Genomic DNA, 20,599 nt, shown 5'->3' on the forward strand with positions numbered 1-20,599 from the left:
TTTATTTTTATTTTTTTTGGCAGGCGCTTTCGAGGTAGGGTTTCACTCTAGCCCAGGCTGACCTGGTATTTACTATGTAGTCTCAGGGTGGCCTCAAACTCATGACAGTCCTCTTACCTCAGCCTCTTGAGTGCTGGGATTAAAGGCATGGGTTGCCATGCCCTCCTTTTAATATTTTTTAGTTGTGTGTATATTGTGGTGGTGGGGCTGTGCCCCATGAACATACATGTGGAGACCAGAGGTGAATGTTGAGTGTCCTCCTCTATCATTCCTTCTGCTTTATTTCCCCTAGACGAGTCTTATGGATCCCAGCGCTCACTGTTTTCAGTTAGACTGGCTGACCAGGGAGCCCCTGTGATCTTCCTATCTCCATGTCCATCAGCACTGGGGTTACAGGTGCCCATATCCACTCCCAGCCTTTTATATAGGTGCTGGGTATCAAAGTCAGGTCCTTATGCTTGCACAGCTAGCATTGTTCCCTGCTGAGCCATCTCTCCAGTCCAACCTAAGCTTTTAAAAGTTGGTTTATTTTGATTTTACCCTTACCCCAGATCTTTGATTCTAAAGGATTTAAAGTCTCTTTTGGGGTTTCAGAAATCTTTGGAGACCCCTTTACACGTACTTGGTTGATCTTGAGCCTTAAATACCTTTTAAGCCCTCAGTAGCTGAGAAAATCTCTTCAGACTCATAACCATCCTTTTATGAAGGCTCCAGGCTTGCAGAGCCTCACATATACTCTCTTTTGGAATTGGTCTGGAATTTGAAGGTAGCCTGTATTGGAGGATGTGCATGTGTGTGTTTGTGTGTTTGTGGTGTGTCTTCCTCTGTTTTTGTTTCTTAGGCAGACCCCTATTCTAGCCTCTGAGTGGAGTTTTGGAAATACTGTGGTTAGATGTAACACTATGGTTGGATATTCATTTTGCCTGCTGGCTTGCCTTCATTCAGAGGTTGTACCCATTTCACTTTTGTTTGCTTGGGCTATTCTCCAGTGCCTTCAGTCTGTGTTTAAAAGTATGTGGTCCAGAGTTCAATATTATCATCAGCATGGTGCTAGTACAGTCTAATTTTCCACTATTGGAAACAGGATGCTTAACCCACTCTGGTTTGTTAAAGCGCAGCCAGGCATGGTGGTACACATTTTTAATATGGGCTCTTAAGATGAAGCCATTGTCTTGCAAGTTACGCAGACGTTACTGTAAAACTCCAGGTCTGTTCATATCTCCTAAGAATTGAAAGGCTCTATGATGTCCTCAGTTTCTTCCACATTAGCTTCAGCGCTATAAAGTAGCAGGGGATGGGAAACAAAGCTCCATAGCAGTTAAGGGAAGAGGTAGATGTGCTATATGTAGTGAGTTCCCAGCTGCAGACTGTTCATGGTCACTGATTCAATATACCATGCTTCCCAACCAGTGTTCTTTATATCACTTATTTTGTAGAAACCATATTTATTCTCCAGAATGTTTATTTTACCTTGAGTAGTTAAGGATTAATTGGGAAGTACATGAGAGTCCTGTGTCCTTTCTGTCTGAAGAGCAGGTCACCTGTGGCCAGGAAAGGTACTTAGTTCCAGCTGGGGGATGCATTTGTTACTGCACTCTCTCCTTCAGAAGTTGGGCTGCTATGAATTCTCCTTAGTGGATGTTGATGCTTGACTAAATTACGAGGCTCTCTAGTGGTGCATGGAAGCAGTCGACAATGTTATTTGACCACCAGATCTTTACTGTGCTTAAACTATGATACTTAGTTTTGCCATCTTCTGACAGGTTTTATTAATTAATTTTAAGATCGTTTTATCAGTTGGGATTTCTGCATACCTGATAGATATTGCTCATTCTTATTTTGCTAGATGTGAAAAGTTAGCTAAGGACATTTCCACAAACCTCCCAGAACCCTCTTGTCTGCCTAGGCTGCTGCTTTAGCTGTCTGCCAGTGTTTGGCTGTGGAGTCCACACACCCTTCAAGCCCAGGGTTTGAAGACTGCAGCTCCAGTGAGTCTACCACACCTGTCTCCATGCAGCACATCCATCCCACCAGGGTGAAGAAGCGCAGGCAATCCCCAGTTCCTGCTCTACCCATTGTGGTGCAGCTCATGGAAATGGGTTTTTCTAGGAGGAACATCGAGTTTGCTCTGAAGTCACTCACTGGCACATCTGGGAATGCTTCTGGTTTGCCTGGTATAACACTTTCTTTTCAGTTCTTGTTTGCGTGTGGGTTCACAGTTTAGTGGCCTTGGTCCTCATTGCAGTTGTGTGCTTGCTCTTAGGTGTGGAGGCCCTGGTTGGGTGGCTCCTAGACCACTCTGATGTCCAGGTGACAGAGCTCTCAGATGCAGAAACGGTGTCTGATGAGCATTCAGACGAAGAAGTGCTGGAGGATGTGGATGACGCAGCCTTCCCTGTGGTGAGGGGCTTCCGTGTGTCCAGTCTGTCTTGTCCTCTCATTCTCTTGTATGTCAGTCTTCTCTGTTCTGTAAGACGTGTTCTGCCAGGCACAAAATGAAGCTGACTGTTTTGTTACTGAGGTAATGATTAGGTTTACTCCAACAGAATTACTTTTTGGCTTTAAAACAGACCTTTATGTAAGCATTACATGACGTTGGACAGCTATTAGAAGGTATTGAAAACATTGAAAAACATGTTTTGAGCAAGGCATGTTTGTATTTGCCTATAGTCCTGCCAGTCTCGGCAGCATCACTCTATGCTTAAAATACAAATATCATGCTGGAGATGCTAGTGTGTGCATGTAATTTCAGCATAGGGAGGAGAATCTTGAGTTCAGGCTAATCTGGGTTACATAGCAAGTTCCAGATCAGCCTTGAAACGTAGTGAACTCTCCGTCCTTATAAAACACACATGTCTGGCATGATGTGCCAGTATTACCAGCACTTTAGAGGCCAAGGATCATGAACTTGAGGCCACCCTAAGCTACATAGTGAGACTCAAAACACCTTACTAAGTAGGCAGATGAATTCATATTTTATATGACTTTTGGCCTGAGTTTCATAGGATTCACTTAAAACAACCTTGGAAAACCTCTGTATTTACTTAAATGCCTTTAAGATTTGTTTTGTGGGGCTGGAGAGATGGCTTAGCAGTTAAGGTGCTTGCCTGCAAAGGCTGACTACCCAAATTCAATTTCCCGGAACCCAGGTAAAGCCATATGCACAAAGTGGCGTATGCATCTGGAATTCGTTTGTAGCAGCTAAAGGCCCTGGTGTGCCCATTCTCTTTCTCTTTGTTTTCTCTCTCTGCTGTTTACAAATAAGCAAAAAAAAAAAAAAAAAAAAAAAAAAAAATTTATATGTACTTTTTGGTTTTTCAAGGTAAGGTTTCACTCTAGCTCAGGCTGACCTGGAATTCACTATGTAGTCTCAGGGTGGCCTTGAACTCATGGTGATCCTCCTACTTCTCACAGCGATCCTCCTACTTCTGCCTCCTGAGTGCTGGGATTAAAGGTGTGCACCACTACGCCTGGCCAAAAAACAACAACAAAAAAACTATTGCTATTAAAATGTGAAGATTTTTATAAAGAAAATAAAGCATTTCATAAATTTGTTTCTCTGTATTTCACAGTCTTTTTAAAAGTATATTTGTCTAGTTTTCCATTTTATAATGTGTCTATTTCTTATAGGCTGCTGGTGCTGTTGTGACAGAGAGTCAGACTTACAAAAGGCGAGCTGACTTCCTGAGTAATGATGACTATGCTGTGTATGTGAGGGAGAACATTCAAGTGAGTCATTGCCGAGCCTGAAATCTTGCTCATTTTTCATGTAATGAGTACTTGAGCATCATCGCCCACAGGCCCCTCCCCTCAGGGAGCCTGCCTTCTGGGGGTGGAAGGCACTAACAAGCCCTGCTTAGTTAGTGTAGGGAGATGAGAATAAGAAAGAAAGGGTAGAATACGAGATCAGGGAAGGGGCTGGGAAGATGGCTTGGTATATAAGAGCACTTTCCGTGCAAGCATAAAACCTGAGTTCAATCCCTAGCACCTACAGCATGAAATTTTTGTAATTTTCTCATTGCTTTTGAATTTCTTACCTGTAGCTGAGTTTGGTGGAAATACATGATCAGCTCTGATTATTCTTTACAATACCATGTTGATAGGACAGGCAGAACAAGTGCCTGGTGTGTTTTTAGTGGTGGTGAGTCTTGCACATTTTTACAGTGACACATTGGTATTCTGGTGTTTATAATGGTGACCCAGAAGCTTTTGTTTTCTGATTATGGTGATAATGACTTCATTAGTGCTAGGATTGGATGTGTTTGTGCTGCTATTCTTTTTGATGGTCAGAATGTTCCTGAGTTAATACAGTAATTATTGATGCCCCATTGTTTTATTGATACAAGTTGATACAGGCTTGTCTTGTTCATTTCTTGCATCAGTCAGCAAGTTTTCCATCGTACTCTGGTTCCATTTAGTGAAATGGGTGTGTTATTGGTAGTATAGTGGTGAGTGTAGCTGCCTTCCACTTAGTGCAAATGATACTTGAAGCACATTCTGGATACTAAAGGAATACTACTTTGAATTGTATGTTGTACATTGTATCTAGATATACTTTACTGGACTTCTCATTTCATTTCCATTTTCATTTTAGGTGGGGATGATGGTTAGATGCTGTCGAACATATGAAGAAGTATGTGAAGGAGATATGGGCAAAGTTATCAAACTGGATAGAGATGGATTGCATGACCTCAATGTGCAGTGTGACTGGCAGCAGAAAGGGGGAACTTACTGGGTTAGGTATATTCATGTGGAACTGATAGGTGAGCACATGCTTTATAAGGTCTTGTTCCTTTTTCTTAGAGACCAAGTTCCCAGAAATGAATGCTAATTCTATTGCATTTTCCATTGACATCTCTAGGCTATCCTCCACCCAGTTCTTCTTCTCATATCAAGATTGGTGACAAAGTGCGGGTCAAAGCTTCTGTTACCACGCCAAAGTATAAGTGGGGGTCTGTGACTCATCAGAGTGTGGGGCTTGTGAAAGGTACTATTTTCCAGGCAACAGAATTCTTATTTTCATTTATTCATTGCCTGCCTGCCTGCCTGCTTCCTTCCTTCCCTCCTTCCTTTCTTAATTTTTAAGAAAATTGGTTGTAGTCTTACATCCCCTCTCCCCCACTCCAATTTCCCTAATGGTCTTTGTCAGTGAGGTTATTGGTATTCATTGTGGGATCCAAGAGGCCACAGTCAGTCTCTACAGCGTAGGGGTTGTTTTCTTTGGTTAAGAGAGTTTTACAAGGCCTAGAGAGATGGCTTAGCAGTTAAGCTGCTTGCTGGTAAAGCCAAAGGACCCAGGTTCGATTCCCTAGTACCCATGCAAGCTAGATGTACTAGGTGGCACATGCATCTGGAGTTCATTTGCAGTGGCTGGAGGCCCTGGCATTCCCATCCCCCCCTGCATCTGTCTCTCAAATAAATAAGTAAGTAAATAAATAAATAAATATATTTTAAGAAAGAGAGTCCTGTAAGATTAAAACGAAGATTTAAAAACAAACCAAAGAATGTGCCTTCTAAGTCAGTATTTCAAGGGTCTTCTCAAAGGACAAGAGAATCTTCACCTTGTTAATGAAGTTTTTATTCCCTAAGATTCCAAAGATACTAACTGAAAACTTTTACTTGGCATAACTAAAAAACTTGTTAGTATAAATAATTTTAAACATATATAAAAGTAGAATATAGAGTATGTGAGTCTCTGAGGCACTCTGGCATTCCTACTCAGCTTCAAAATGGTCAGTTCATAGCCTAAACTATTTCATACTGGAGTCCCCTTTCCCGATTATTCTGAAGCTAGCTTAATGTTGGGTGTCACTTCATAAATTCATTAGTATCCTAGCACACATATATAAAAGAGAAACATTCTTTATGAAATGTGAGTAACCACAATATAATATCATGTCATTAGTTGAGTTAATTTAAATTGCCAGTTTACATTGGTGCTAAAGGAGTTTGAAACAGGAAAGAAGAAAGGATTCAATAGAGTAAGGATTCGGGAGGAGGAAAAACAGAGGGAAATAAGAGGGGACTATGATCATGATATATTGTCTATGTGTATGGAAGTTGTCAAAATGTAAAATAAATAAATAAATAAATAAACGAGCACTTAGAAGAAAACATGTGTCTCAAACAATTTCTTTTATGTCCTAGCTTTCAGTGCCAATGGGAAAGATATCATTGTTGACTTCCCTCAACAGTCTCATTGGACTGGCTTGTTGTCAGAAATGGAGTTGGTGCCTAGCATTCATCCTGGGGTTACGTGAGTTTCAATTTTTAATGATACCTAGATTTATTTTGGGAGGCAGGTTTTTTTTTTTAATATATTAAGTTTCAGAGACCTCTTTTTTCCCCTGTTACCTCAATGATTATTTTTAAAATAGGTGTGATGGCTGTCAGATGTTTCCTATCAATGGATCCAGATTCAAATGCAGAAATTGTGATGACTTTGATTTTTGTGAAATGTGTTTTAAGACCAAAAAACACAACCCCAGGCATACATTTGGCAGAATAAATGAACCAGGTATGGCAAAATGGTTATGTTTGCTCTTCTGTCAGATATCACTGGTAAAATATTTGCTGTAGACACCAATGTATTGGAGTTTACTCTTGTTAGGTTCCTTTGTATAGAGTGAGTATCATAGAGTGAGCACAATTTGAAGGGAAGGTCCTGCCCACGTTTTTCTTTCCCTGTTTTTTTTTCAAAGCAAGGAATGAATTAGAGTAGCAAGATTTGTTTATATTTCTATAAAAAAAAATTAGAAAGATATCCTGAATTTAGTTGGATGCAATAGCAGTTTGTAGAAAGTGAGTCATTGTATATTTTATTGACAAGAATTATATAGAGCTTGAAATTTCTTTTTCCTATTGAGTGATCTTGGCTCATTTGTTGAAAATCAATTGGTCTTAATCATGAGTGTTATTTTGGGCTTTTAGTTCTCTGCAGTTATTCTGGTCTGTTTGTCTATTATTATGTAGAGAGAGAGAGAGAGAGAGAGTGTGTGTGTATGTGTGTTGTGTGTGTGTATATTTTTCAGGGCTTTCTATGTGTAACATGATGTCATATTCAGAATTACCTTCATTTATTCCTTTTTACATTAAATGCTGGCATTTGTTTTGTTGCTGTTGTTCTATTACTGTGTTGCATACAAGTGGCAGAGAGATAACATTGTTTTCCTCCTAACTTTAGGGAGAAAACTGTATGAGGTAGGCATGTTCTTTGTCCTGTGACCATAGATTTGTTAACTTCCCAAAGTTCCCAAAGTTGAAGTTATTTCAGTTTTTAGTTTACGTGTGTGTGTTGGATGGACCTCTAGCCTCTATAAAGTTGAATCTGGAATACTTTCTCTTTCATGAGTTTTTATCAATTTAATTATTTTTTTTTCAGAAAAGGAACTTAATGTTCATTTGTCAGAGAAGGAGAAGGGAGGGTTCTCTGTCAGGTATTTGGGTTATGAGTGAGCTCATTTTCATTGATGCAGATAATCTGGACATCCATGCCTCCCTGGTCTTTTCTGGGGCCAGGCTTAGGCTCTCAGAAGGGGTCATCTAGGAAGAACTGACTCTGATCTTGGGTATACCTCTCTTTCCAGCCTTATTTAGGTGCTGGCCTTTTAACTGTCTGCTGTCTCACAAATTCTGACACATTCAAAGATGCTTATTTACTTCTGAATGCTTTGTCTGGCTCTTTAGTTATCCTGGATGGGCAAGGCTAGGTGAATTTCTGAGTTTACCATTAAAAAATGTGTAAGCCCTTTACAGATTTCATTTTTTGTTCTGTATTTATAAAAACATTCTTATTTTATATTTTGTGGTACTAGACAATTCAACTCTAGGCCTTTGGCATGCTGGGCAAATGCTCTCACTGAGCTACATTTCTTTTTTCTTTTTTTGTGGTGCTTATTTTTATTTACTTATTAGAGACAGAGAGAGGGAGAAAGGAGAGGGAGTAAGAATGGGTGCACCAGGGTCTCTAGCCACTGCAAACGAACTCTAGACACATGTGCCACCATGTGCATCTGGCTTATGTGGGACTTGGAGAATCAAACCTGCGTCTTTAGTCATTGCAGGCAAGTGCCTTAACCGCTAAGCCATCTCTCTAGCCCTTCTTTCTTTTCTTTTCTCTTCTTTTTTTTTTTTTTTTTTTAAGGTAGGGTCTTGCTCTAGCCCAGGCTGACCTGGTGGAGTGTGTGTGTGTGTGTGTGTGTGTGACTGGCCTTGAACTCAAAGAAATCCTCCTGCCTCGGGTGTACACTACCATGTCTGGCCATCTAAATGTCCAAAGAAGGCTAGACAGATGACTTAGCATTTAAGGTGCTTGCCTGCAATGCCAAAGGACCCAGGTTTGATTCCCCAGGGCCCACATAAGCCAAATGTACAAATGGCACATGCATCTAGAGTGCCCATTTTCTCTCTCCCTCTTCCCCCCCTCAAATAAATAAATAAATAAAAATAAAAATAAGTATTTAAATGACAAAAATAAAAAAAAATTTTGAGGACCAAGATATAATCTTTTTGTTAGGAAACATATTGATATGCTATTATTTGGAAAATATAAATGAACAAATTATAGCAGTATATGGACTTTGGCTTTTGAATTGGTATAAAATATCTTGACTAGGTTTTTTGAAACTATTTTTGATATTAACTAGCTCCTTTGGAAGCCACTCTTATATAAAGTTAGAAGGTCATCACTATGTAATGTTCTTAATTTCTTGATCATGAAGACTGTGTCTCAGTTCTTCAAGTGTTCACTCCTTTGTGATCATGGGAACAGGTCAGTCTGCAGTATTTTGTGGCCGTTCTGGAAAGCAACTGAAACGCTGTCACAGTAGTCAGCCTGGAATGCTGCTGGACAGCTGGTCCCGCATGGTGAAGAGCCTGAATGTGTCGTCATCCGTGAATCAGGCTTCTCGTCTCATTGATGGCAGTGAGCCCTGCTGGCAGTCGTCTGGGTCTCAGGGAAAGGTAATGTGTCATGGAGTATGTCAGGATATACTTCCATTTTAGATCTGTGCATTGAACTTTGGAGAACATACAGTTTTGCAAATGGCACCTGCCATTACTCACTTTATATTTCAGTTCATAAATTATTTAAAAATTACAGAGTAGTATGTCATACAAATCTTGTCGGATTTTAAACTGTAATTGGCAGGGCTGGTTTTTCTTTTTTCAATTTTATTTGTTTATTTATTTGACAGAGAATGAGGGAGAGAGAGAGAGAATGGGTGCACCAGGGCCTCCAGTCACTGCAAATGAATTCTAGATGTGTGCGCCCCTTCTGCATCTGGCTCTTGTGGGTACTGTGGAATCGAACCTGGGTTCTTTGGCTTTTCAGGCAAACGCCTTAACTGCTAAGCCATTCCTCCAGCCCTAATTTGCAGGTTTTATTTCACTGACTTGTTGATAAAAGATGCGGTAGGGTTTTTTTTTTTTTTTTTTTTGCTATCATTTCATTCATATAGTGTATGAACCCTGTTCTCTTGGTTGGAAGTTTTCCTACATAGACCAATGGAGAGCTCTTGTGATTGCATTCATATGCAAGTTTTCCACCTTGTGGGCTAGCAGGACACACTTCAAGAAAAGGCCATTTTTCTTCATTTCACCATAGTGTGTTTTGACATCTGTTCTTGGTATGAAAGGACCACACTTGGTCAGAAGTCTTTCTTCTGTATGATTTCTGGGGCTTACAATGAGACTCTCCTCTAGGGAAAGGGAGGAATACTCCTGTTTAACTCAAGGTTAAACATTTTATGGGAGGCAGAGGTAGGAGGATCACAGTAAGTTCGAGGCCACCCTGAGACTACATAGTGAATTCCAGGTCAGCCTAGACTAGAGTGAAACCCTACTTAGGAAAAAACAAAAACGAAAACCTCATAGATTCAAGCTTCGTTCATACTATATATTAGTAGCTGATATTAGCTAAATTTTGCTGATAATGGGCTTTCTTTCTTTCTTCCTTTTCTTTTTTTTAATTTAAGCATTGGATTCGTTTGGAGATTTTCCCAGATGTTCTTGTTCATAGATTAAAAATGATAGTGGATCCTGCTGACAGTAGCTACATGCCTTCTTTGGTTGTGGTGTCAGGTAAGTGAATTCATTTACTCAGAAAGGAATGTCTCCTAACATTTATTTGTGTGTGTGTGCGTGCGTGCACATGTGTGTGTCTAGGCAGGGGGCAGGGTGTGCATGTCAGGGCTTCTTGCCACTGCAAATAAATACTAAATGTTTTTACCACTTTTTGTGACCAGCTTACATGGGTAACTTAGGAATTGGACCGAGGCTGGCCGACTTTATAAGCAATCACTTACCTGTAACTGCTGAGCCATCTTCCCAGCCCATCACCTAACTTTAAGTAAAACTCCCTTTTGGTTGCTTTTCCTAGGTGGAAATTCCCTAAATAACCTAATTGAACTAAAGACAATTAATATCAACCAAAGTGACACCACTGTGTCCCTTCTGAATGACTGCACAGAGGTAAGTGGCACTAGCCATGCTTCTTTGGGGTGATTTGCAAATGTCAAGGAATGCGTACTAACATTGAATTTTTTTTCCTTCTTGAGTAATTTATTGTATCTGTTCAAGAGTCTCATGCTCTGCTGACTGAGCTAGATGGACCATATTTGTTTTAAGATTTGACATTATTTCAACATCTTATTTTACACAATTCAAAGCAGATGTTTATCAGATTTACTTGAAAAAGAAAGTAGATTTCACTATCACTGTTTTTGGGCAGGTGCTCCTAGTAAAGTTGTGAGGCATTTGGATGAGGTTGCTCTTTGCACCCATACATTTTTATCTTCATTAAGTATCTTTTTAGATTGTGTAAGATCTTCTGACTAGACTTGTGACGTTGAAATTGCTTTTTTGTTGTCATACCCTTTACTTCATCTGCTGAGCTTGACAGGGAGTAATAGAATGATTTCCATAAGGAATTCAAGTTTATTGTGTCTCTTGAAAGTTCTGAGAGAATCAGTGAGGGCTCATTTGAAGGACAAATCAATGTGATTTTTTTCCCTTCAAATCCTCCAGTAAATCTTTCCTCACATGAGGCACACAGTATCCTAATACATTAAATCATTAAATGTACTGAGGTCTCTCAGTTATTGAGGTTTAGTAAGAAAACAAGGGAGAACCCAAGGGCCTTGAACAGATACATTTGATGAGTTTATAACTTCCTTTGAAGTCCAACCTTAACGTGACTAAATTGACTTTGATAACTTGCTTGATATCTTTATAACTTAGGTAACGGAGCTCTAACTTTCCACATGTCCCATGCCTCAAATGTCCTGCTCTCCAGAAAGTGTTTGTCTTTGAGTTTAAAACATCGGTAACTCAATGTTTTTGCTTCTAGTATCACAGGTACATTGAAATTGCGATAAAACAGTGCAGGAGCTCAGGAATTGACTGTAAAATCCACGGTCTCATCCTGCTGGGTCGGATCCGAGCAGAGGAGGAGGATTTGGCTGCAGTTCCTTTCTTAGCTTCAGATAATGAGGAGGAAGAGGATGACAAAGGCAGCAGTGGGAGGTGAGAGCCATTTGTTGTTACCTGGTGTCTACTTCCTTCTGCCACATTCCAGAAGTGACTCACGAATGCACATGTTTAATTAAAGCATATCATGTACATGTAGATATCTATAGAATATCTGGTAAATTGTAGTTGAAGTTTCAAAAGTAACTTACCTTGTAAGGAAATAAAATACAAGAAGATGTATTTCCTTTTTTTTTTTTTGAAGTAAATATTTCAAAAGATACCACTATAGAAGCAACTATATGTATTTACCTTCTCAATGTGAAATACCACTGTTATTTATTTGGTGTAATTTCCTTGTGGCTTTAATTCTTTTTCTGTCCCAAAATGTATATCCTAGAGAAATGGTATGGTATATATTATAGCTAAGTACCATTGACTTTAACTTTTTAATTTATTTTTATTATGGTAAACTATATATAACATAGGTTACCATTTCAACAATTTTTTGTGCTTATGTGTGTGCAGGTACATATGTGCATGTGTGTGGAGTTCAGAGGCCAGTGTCAAGTATAGTCCTTAGTCGCTCTCCACTTTGGTTTTTGAGAAAGGGTCTTTTGCTAGAGTTCACTGATCCAGCTAGACTAGCTAGCTAGTGAGCTCAGGGGATCTGCCTGGTTTCATGTTCACACTATTGGGATTACAGGCACACCTTACTACCATGCTCAGCTTAAAAAAAAATTTTTTTTTTTGAGAGAGCAGCATGAAAATTGGCGTGCCAGCACCTCCAGCCACTGCAATTGAACTCTAGACATGTGCACCATCTTGTGCGCATGTGTGACCTTGCTCACTTGTGTCACCTTGTGTGTCTAGCTTATGTAGAATCTGGAGAGTGGAACAGGAGTCCTTAGGTTTGCAGTCAAGTGCCTTAACTGCTAAGCCATCTCTTCCAGCCCTCATATATATACACATACATACATACATACATACATACATACATACATACATATTTTTTTTTTTCCAGTTTAGACACACTAGGGCCTCTTGCCTCTATGTAAGCAAACAGCCAGATGCTTGCACCGTGTTTTGCATCCAACTTATGTGGGCAGCTTAGGAACTGAATCCTGGCTGACAAGATTTGCAAGCAAGTACTTTTAACTTCTGAGCCATCTTACCAACGCTGTGCTTGGTATTTTTATGTGCGTCCTATGGATCCAGACTCTGGTCCTCATACTTGTTTGGCAAACCCTTTATCCACTGAGCCAACTCTCCAGTGCCTGTTGGAACAATTAAGTGTCCAGACCAGTGGTGATAAGTGCGTGCACCTGTAGTACAACCACGGCTGGATTTCACTAGTCTCGGATGTGTGATTTTTCAGTGTAGCATTTTGTCTTGTGACTTTCTTCTCATTATTTCTTTCTTTGTATGAGTGTGATGGTGATGACTGCTACTATAGTTACCTATTCTAAATACATTTGTGGAGCACCTACCGTGGGTCAGTCCCAGGTTGGACATGCAGAATAAAATGAGACAAATGGTCACTAGATTCCCCACTGCCCGAAGGGGAAGTATATGCTGCCTTGTGGGCCTACATTGTCCCCAGACAGAAAGAGTTAGTGTCATCAAAGCAAAGTGGACGGACAAGGATGTTTCTGGTGTGGGAGCAGCATATGTCAGAGGTGAAAGATACCTTCTATTTGTATACCTATTCTCAGACATGTAGGAGCAAAGGAGCCTCTAAGCACTGTTTGTAATCCCAGCAGTAAGTAATGTAGATAGTCGCTGTCCTCATAAATTGTAATTTGTACATAAACACTGAAATCGAAATTGGTAAATGGAGTACAAATTACATGCTGTGCTTTCAGTGTTTCCAGGGTGCTGTGGGCTTCGTGGTGAGCGGGCCCTGCACACAGGCAGGGGCTCAAGTCATCAGTGTCATCTGAACTGTTGCCAACACACTTTTTTGTCAGTCCTTCCCAGCAGTGATGTAAGGAGACAAAGTAGCTACCTGCACCACTAAGCATATGGTCTTAGTTGCGAGTGGGTAGCAGCTGTGGTGAATAGCTAGGGTATTTTAGGGTTCTTGGGTTTTGGCTTTGGACTCTTCTGCCATATTTCAAAACCTTTGCCCAGCATTTTACAGGGATACTGGGCATTTAACATAGGTCCTAATGCTTGTGGAGCAAACATTTTACCAATGGAGCTGTTTCTCTACCCTTTAATTCTTTCTTTGAAGAACAAAATAGCCAAATTTGTCTCGGGTGGGATCCACCGTAGAAGAAAAATTACCACAGGGCTAATTCCATTGGTGGTTTTGGTCCATTTCTTCCTTGTTTCTACAGTCCCACTTGTAGTATTGTGCATCCTGGTGACAGATAGGCATTGCTTTGGGCTATCAAAACAGTTGTTATGTTTAACTTTGTATTTATGAAGCAAGAGGATGCATAGTATATAATAGAAAGTTCTGTACCAAAAATAAAAAGCTAAAATTAAGTGTCTGGAAATTTTAACCCACTGGAGCACTTACTTTCCTGCACATATTTGAGTTTTACTGCATCAAAGAAATCTTGGAAGAGTTTCTGAGCACAATTGGAAAGCATTTTGTGCTTAAGGTTGCTTGCTGTCTTCTGTGTTTTAAATGCTTGATGCCTGGGTTTCCCCCTTTGTTCAGCCTTATTAGAAAGAAGACTGCAGGGTTGGAATCAACAGCTACGATAAGAACCAAAGTGTTCGTGTGGGGGTTGAATGACAAGGACCAGCTGGGTGGCCTCAAAGGCTCTAAGGTATCTCTCCCCAGGCAAAGTGCCCTTATCACCTGCTCCCCTGACATTGCTGAGGATTCTTGCTGGGGCTTCTGGCTATGCGAGGCTCAGCAGGAACCAGTCTCTAAAGTTCTGAATAGCAGTTTTACCTTCTATATGTGCTTTTTGTAAGTTAACTTTTCAAAAGTCATTCTTGATATGAACTAGTAACACAATACTAAATTTAAATTTCTGAGAAACCTCTTTCCTTAGACAATAGCATACTTTAGATGTAGATTATTATTACTAACCAATAAACTAGAACATAAACTCTTGAAAAGATTTGACAGGTTTCACAGGTGAAAATTGTGCATTATAATTGTATCTTACATTAACTACAGAAAATATTTATGCTTACAGAATAATGTGTAAAAATACTGTAGTTGTCATAGATGAACAGGATGTGATTTCTGTTCTCTTGGTGCTTCTGTGTGAAATAGTCTCTATGGAGCGAGAACGCTTTGTGAGCACAGAGAAATAAGCAGAATGTTTGTACACACACACACACACACACACACACACACACCCCTACCTTTGAGGGGCCTCTGTGGGTAGCAACCTTTGTCTAATGCACCTTTTTTGTTTAGTTTTTAAACACAGAAGATCTTTTTAAAATTTTATTTTATTTATTTGAGAGAGACATATAGATAGAGGGAGGAAGGAAGAGAGAGAGAGAATGAGAATGAATGAATGTGGGCCTGCTAGGGCCTCCAGCCACTGCAAATGAACTCCAGACACATGTGCCACCTTGTGCATCTCACTTGCGCAAGTCCTTGGAATCAAATCTGGGTCTTTTGGCTTTGCAGGCAAATACCTTAATTGCCAAGCCATCTCTACAGCTCTCATTCACCCTTAAAAAAAAATTTATGTGGGTGGAGAGGGGCGATTGGTGCACCAGGGCCTCCAACCTCTGCATTCAAACTCCAGACATGTGTGCCCCTTTGTGTGCATGTGCGATATCATGTGCTTGCATCACTGTGTGTCTGGCTTACATGAGACCTGGAGAATCAAACATGAGTCCTTGGGCTTCACAGGCAAGTGCCATAATAGCTAAGCTATCTCTCCAGCCCCTCATTCACCTTTTTGAGTCATGAGACCATGGGAAAGCTGCACCACAGCTTCTGTGCTCACTACCTACTTAATCCCATGAGTATTTTTAAAGTATTTTAACTGACTTAGAAGAAAAAGGCAAGTTTTTTTTTTTATAATTTTTTTAAAAAATATTTTATTTATTTATTTGAGAACGACAGACACAGAGAGAAAGACAGATAGAGGGAGAGAGAGAGAATGGGCGCGCCAGGGCTTCCAGCCTCTGCAAACGAACTCCAGACGCGTGCGCCCCTTGTGCATCTGGCTAAAGTGGGACCTGGGGAACCGAGCCTTGAACCGGGGTCCTTAGGCTTCACAGGCAAGTGCTTAACCGCTAAGCCATCTCTCCAGCCCAAGACAAGTTTTTTTTAAAGAGTAACTATAACAAGTAATACATTTGAACTAATTGTACCCTATATTTTGTTTGAGGAGTCCTAAAGCAACTTCCTACAAGTTTTAGAATTGGGAGACAATTTTGCCTTCCACATATACAGATTTGCTTTCTTTTTTAAAATTTTAAATATTTTTATTTGTTTATTTGCAAAGGGACACACACACACACACTCACAGAATGGGCATTCCAGGGCCTCTTGGCAATGCAAAGAAACTCCAGGTGCAAGTGCCACTTTGTATACCTGTATACCTGGCTTTATGTGGGTACTGGGAAATCAAATGCAGGCCAGGAGGCTTTGCAACCACAGAGCCATCTCTCCAGACCAAATTTGCTTTCTTTTATTCTATGTGACATCTGTCACTGTCCTCACTACCTGCATTGGTAAGAAGCAGAGAGTTAGAACTTATTGATCTGAGCTTCTCTCATGATCATTCTCCAACTAATTTTTATATTTACATGGGCAGCCTGGAGTTACATTTTGATGTGAACACCGACAATTAGCTCTGGGTGTCTTAGCAGTGTCAAGCAGTGCTGTTCAGTGGACTCTGAACACATAGCCACTGTTGAGAGCCAGGACCCTGCTCACTGTCACACATTCACATGGACAGAATCTGGCTCCTTAGTTGGATTAAAAATCATTTCTTTGCCAGGAGTCGGGTGCACGTCTTTAATTGCAGCACTTGGAAGGCAGAGATAGGAGTATCAATGTGAGTTCAAGGCCAGCCTAAGACTACATAGTAAGTTGCAGGTCACCCTGGGTTAGAGCGAGATCCTACCTCAAAATAAAACAACAACAAAAATATCATTTCATCTACTTTGGTAGTGACTGACAATTTCTGAGATATAGACTCATAAAGGAGCATTTTTAAATAAAATCACATCCATCTGTAGTAGTAAATAGAAACATAATTTCTAGTGATGTTAATTAAAGAGAATAAGCAAGGACATGGCTTGAAATACAGTTTAACTGATACTTGCTTTTATCTTTACATTACATATATATTGTATCACTTGTCTTATGGTAAATTACCTGGAAGAAGCAACGTAAGGGAGAAAGTATTTATTTTGGCCCATGGTTCATGAGGACCCAGTCCATTGTGACACTGTGAGCTTGCTTTCTCTGGGCAGATCAAGAAGCAGAGAGAGGCCAGAACAGGCCTGGGCTTTCAACCTCAACACCTCTCACTCCTATAACTCTCCTCCAGTTAGTCCTGCCTCCTAAAGTTCCCACAACCCCGAAATAGTGCCACCAGCTGGAATTAGTGCTTAAGTACATGCCTGTGGGAGACATTTCACATTCAAACCATGACATCTGTTTAATTTTCTTTACCTTTTAGGTAGAAAGATTAAGTTGTGAGACCTCATGTCCCTAGTCTTTTAAAGTAAACCTGAGTATATTCTTTGATCCTTAACATACAACTCTTATTTTGTATCTTTAAGAGAAAGATATCCTGTGGTTAATATCATTGCAATTCCTTGTTTAAGTCATTACCATTTGAGTTTCCTGTTACATACGGTTTTATGTACCTCATCCAGTTTGGTTTAATAAGTTAACTCATAAATTTTAAAAGTATAAATAAAACTGTCTTTTTCTCTTTTTGGCTTTAAAAAACATCCTACCCTAGATAAAGGTCCCTTCATTTTCTGAGACTCTGTCTGCCTTGAATGTGGTCCAGGTGGCTGGCGGTTCTAAAAGTTTATTTGCAGGTATGATTATTCTGATATTAAAAACATTTAAATTATGCTGGACACATATACAGAAATAGCTGTAATGATGTAAAAAGTGAATCTTCTGGCTTTTTTGTGCACATGTGTGGTATGTGTATGTACAGTGTATGCACAGGTTGTGCAGACATGTATACACCATGCACACACATGCAGAGGGTAGAAGAGAATGCTGTTATTTTCCTCTGTTGCTGTTCTATGTTACTTCCTTGAGACAGCCTCACCCAACCCAGAGCTGCCATCAGATTGGCTGAGTAGCTAGCCCCAGCAATTCTCTGGGCTCTGCTCCCCATAGAACTGAGGTTTCAAGTGTGTGTGGCCCAGCTTTTTCCACCGAAGCTGGGAATTTAACTCAGGCCCTCTTCACACTTGAGTGGAAAGTGCTCTTTCCTACTGAGCCATTTCCCCAAGCCCCCTCCCCCCTTGCTCTTGTTCCTTTCAGTGACTGTGGAAGGGAAAGTGTATGCCTGTGGAGAAGCCACGAATGGCCGGCTAGGACTGGGTATGTCCAGCAGCACAGTCCCCATCCCACGGCAGATCACAGCCCTCAGCAGCTACGTGGTTAAGAAGGTGGCAGTTCACTCAGGTACAAGTCCATCCATCATCAGCACTCATGTGTAATAAGCCTGTTGCTCCTTCTTCACATGTAACCAAGGTCCTTAACTAATTTTCCTGAGGTGTCCTTGCAGTCAAGGTATTAGTCAATTCATCTGAAAAAAAAAAATTGAATAATGTACAACTAGAATTAAATTATTTTTACTCTGAGAACAGCATTGTTACACCTCAGGCTTGTGGATGTACCCTTCGAAGGATGAGATGTTCAGTCTCAGGCCTAACATATCAGTGAAGTTATAGTTACATATAAAATATGTGTCACTTTTCTGTAGAGTCTGTGACTTTCATCAGATTACGTAGAGTATCTGTGAAGCCTCAGTGATAGATTTCTTTTTAAAAAGTATATTGCAGCTTCACTTTAAACTATAACCACTGTACTGAGGAATGGAACTAAATTGGAACTAAAAATGGAACTAAAAGCTCTGCTCATGCCAAATTGGATGGGTTATATAAAACCGTATGTAACAGGAAACTCAAATGGTAATGACTTAAACAAGACACGATTTTATTTTTTCCCCTCTGTGAGGGTCTAGACTCCAGAGTAGGTTCTGGGCCCATCCATATGCTCTATGCCCATGCAAACCACTGACTCTCCCTGCCCACCTCTGTGGGAAGACAGATGACTATGCTGTTTTAGCCTGCAGTCCAGGCAACACTGTGTGGCTTATATTCCAGTTCACATAGCCCCTCTCTAGAGCTGAGACATTGTTGACCCTGATAATATATGGATCATTTTGGTGGCAGAGGAGAAAATGAATGCTCCATGCCAGGATCCCCATCAATTGCACTATTCTTGTAGCCTAGGATTCACAGAGCCCTGGGTGTATAACCAGAGGTTATGTCTGCATCCTGAGGGAGGGTTTGTGAACTTGGGGAGTATTGTTGAGGAAAGGGCATGAACTAGTGTGCACTGGGAATAGTAAATATAAAGCATTAACTGCTAGTGATGGGGCTTTTGCTTCAGAACTTCCAGCGTTAGGATACATTGCTCAGAATTTAAATTTACTCTGTAATTTGTATAATCATATTTGTGCTTTTTACTTTATTTACCTAAATTTTAATCTTTCATATATTTAAAATAATAGGAGCCCCATTAATATTAAGTAATTTTTTGCCTCTTCTTATAGGTAAAATTATTTTAACAATTATATTTTAATAACAGTCCACTTGGTTTATAACAATACCATCCAGAAAGCTTTCGTAATACGAGGAATATTTGGTTGGGTTTATTCACTAATTGAACATACTCATTGAGTATGTGCTACAAGTCAAGCAAAATGAGTAGTATACTGTGAACTTTTTGTACACAACACTTTTGCAACCCACACCTATGTGAATCTTGCAGGTGGACGGCATGCTACAGCCCTAACTGTTGATGGGAAAGTGTTTTCATGGGGTGAAGGTGATGATGGAAAACTTGGACACTTCAGCAGAATGTAAGAATATTTCCCTTGATCTTACTTGCTAATAAGAAAGTGAATTTCTTTTCATAGTTGTTTTGCAAAAAATTAATTATATAGATTATTTATGGAAATATATCTTATTTTTTTTAACATGGGTGTATGTGATTGGTAGTCACATACTATATTTTAAGGTTTGATACTTAAGTTGGTTTTTAAAACTTGTGTTGACTAAAGATGGAACTGGGTAGTTGTATTTTTTCCTCATCTTTGTAAAAGGCTGGGTTCATTTTAGGGAGTGTAATTTAATCTTGTCCTAGGAACTGTGACAAGCCAAGGCTGATAGAGGCCCTGAAAACCAAGCGTATCCGTGACATTGCCTGTGGAAGCTCGCACAGTGCAGCCCTAACGTCCAGCGGGGAGCTGTACACCTGGGGCCTCGGAGAATATGGCCGCTTGGGACATGGGGATAACACCACACAGCTGAAGCCCAAAATGGTGATTATACACTTTTTATTGCTTATGGAAAGCTTGTCATCTGATGAGTTCAAGGGAACCTAAGCCTCAAGTGTAGGAAAGTTCATAAAGACTTGTGCATTATTGGCTTTCAGTCTATGGAAATGTTCCCTTGCTTTCTCGGCATGTGCTTCATTCTGTCCTTCCCTTTGTAATTGAGTAGGTCAAAGTCCTTCTTGGTCACAGAGTGATCCAGGTTGCATGTGGAAGCAGAGACGCACAGACCCTAGCTCTCACTGATGAAGGTCAGTGCCCAGTTCTAAGTTCTTGGTGGGTAGCGATGTTATGAAGAACTGATCCAAAGTACACATACACGTGTGTTTTTTTAAACCTAGGTTTGGTATTTTCCTGGGGTGATGGTGACTTTGGAAAATTGGGCCGGGGAGGAAGTGAAGGCTGTAACATTCCCCAGAATATTGAAAGATTAAACGGCCAGGGAGTGTGCCAGATTGAGTGTGGAGCTCAGTTCTCCTTGGCGCTCACCAAGTCAGGAGTGGTGTGGACATGGTATGTAAAATTCTTCCCTGTCACCAGTGGTTCTGTGCTTGCCTGAGAATGTGTGTCACTCTGAGCTACTTATAAACTGTCATTTT

General features: G+C 40.3%; 1 protein-coding gene across 4 annotated transcripts in view; it reads left to right on the forward strand.

Moving 5' to 3' along the window:
- The window catches only part of Herc2 (HECT and RLD domain containing E3 ubiquitin protein ligase 2), a 214,552-nt gene that overhangs the window by 136,941 nt on the left and 57,012 nt on the right, over nucleotides 1–20,599 (forward strand). For all 4 annotated transcript variants that reach the window (XM_004661943.2, XM_045145018.1, XM_045145020.1 and 1 more), the window contains 18 exons: nucleotides 1,907–2,174; nucleotides 2,264–2,400; nucleotides 3,631–3,729; nucleotides 4,595–4,763; nucleotides 4,862–4,987; nucleotides 6,148–6,256; nucleotides 6,378–6,517; nucleotides 8,771–8,961; nucleotides 9,975–10,080; nucleotides 10,379–10,470; nucleotides 11,348–11,523; nucleotides 14,138–14,249; nucleotides 17,376–17,457; nucleotides 17,918–18,061; nucleotides 19,436–19,526; nucleotides 19,811–19,988; nucleotides 20,170–20,251; nucleotides 20,342–20,513. In XM_004661943.2, the coding sequence (XP_004662000.2) occupies nucleotides 1,907–2,174; nucleotides 2,264–2,400; nucleotides 3,631–3,729; nucleotides 4,595–4,763; nucleotides 4,862–4,987; nucleotides 6,148–6,256; nucleotides 6,378–6,517; nucleotides 8,771–8,961; nucleotides 9,975–10,080; nucleotides 10,379–10,470; nucleotides 11,348–11,523; nucleotides 14,138–14,249; nucleotides 17,376–17,457; nucleotides 17,918–18,061; nucleotides 19,436–19,526; nucleotides 19,811–19,988; nucleotides 20,170–20,251; nucleotides 20,342–20,513 (2,474 nt within the window). The remainder of the gene's footprint in view (nucleotides 1–1,906; nucleotides 2,175–2,263; nucleotides 2,401–3,630; nucleotides 3,730–4,594; nucleotides 4,764–4,861; nucleotides 4,988–6,147; nucleotides 6,257–6,377; nucleotides 6,518–8,770; nucleotides 8,962–9,974; nucleotides 10,081–10,378; nucleotides 10,471–11,347; nucleotides 11,524–14,137; nucleotides 14,250–17,375; nucleotides 17,458–17,917; nucleotides 18,062–19,435; nucleotides 19,527–19,810; nucleotides 19,989–20,169; nucleotides 20,252–20,341; nucleotides 20,514–20,599) is intronic.

Source organism: Jaculus jaculus, chromosome 3 (genome assembly GCF_020740685.1).
Source record: "Jaculus jaculus isolate mJacJac1 chromosome 3, mJacJac1.mat.Y.cur, whole genome shotgun sequence".
In the NCBI taxonomy this organism is placed as follows: domain Eukaryota; kingdom Metazoa; phylum Chordata; class Mammalia; order Rodentia; family Dipodidae; genus Jaculus; species Jaculus jaculus.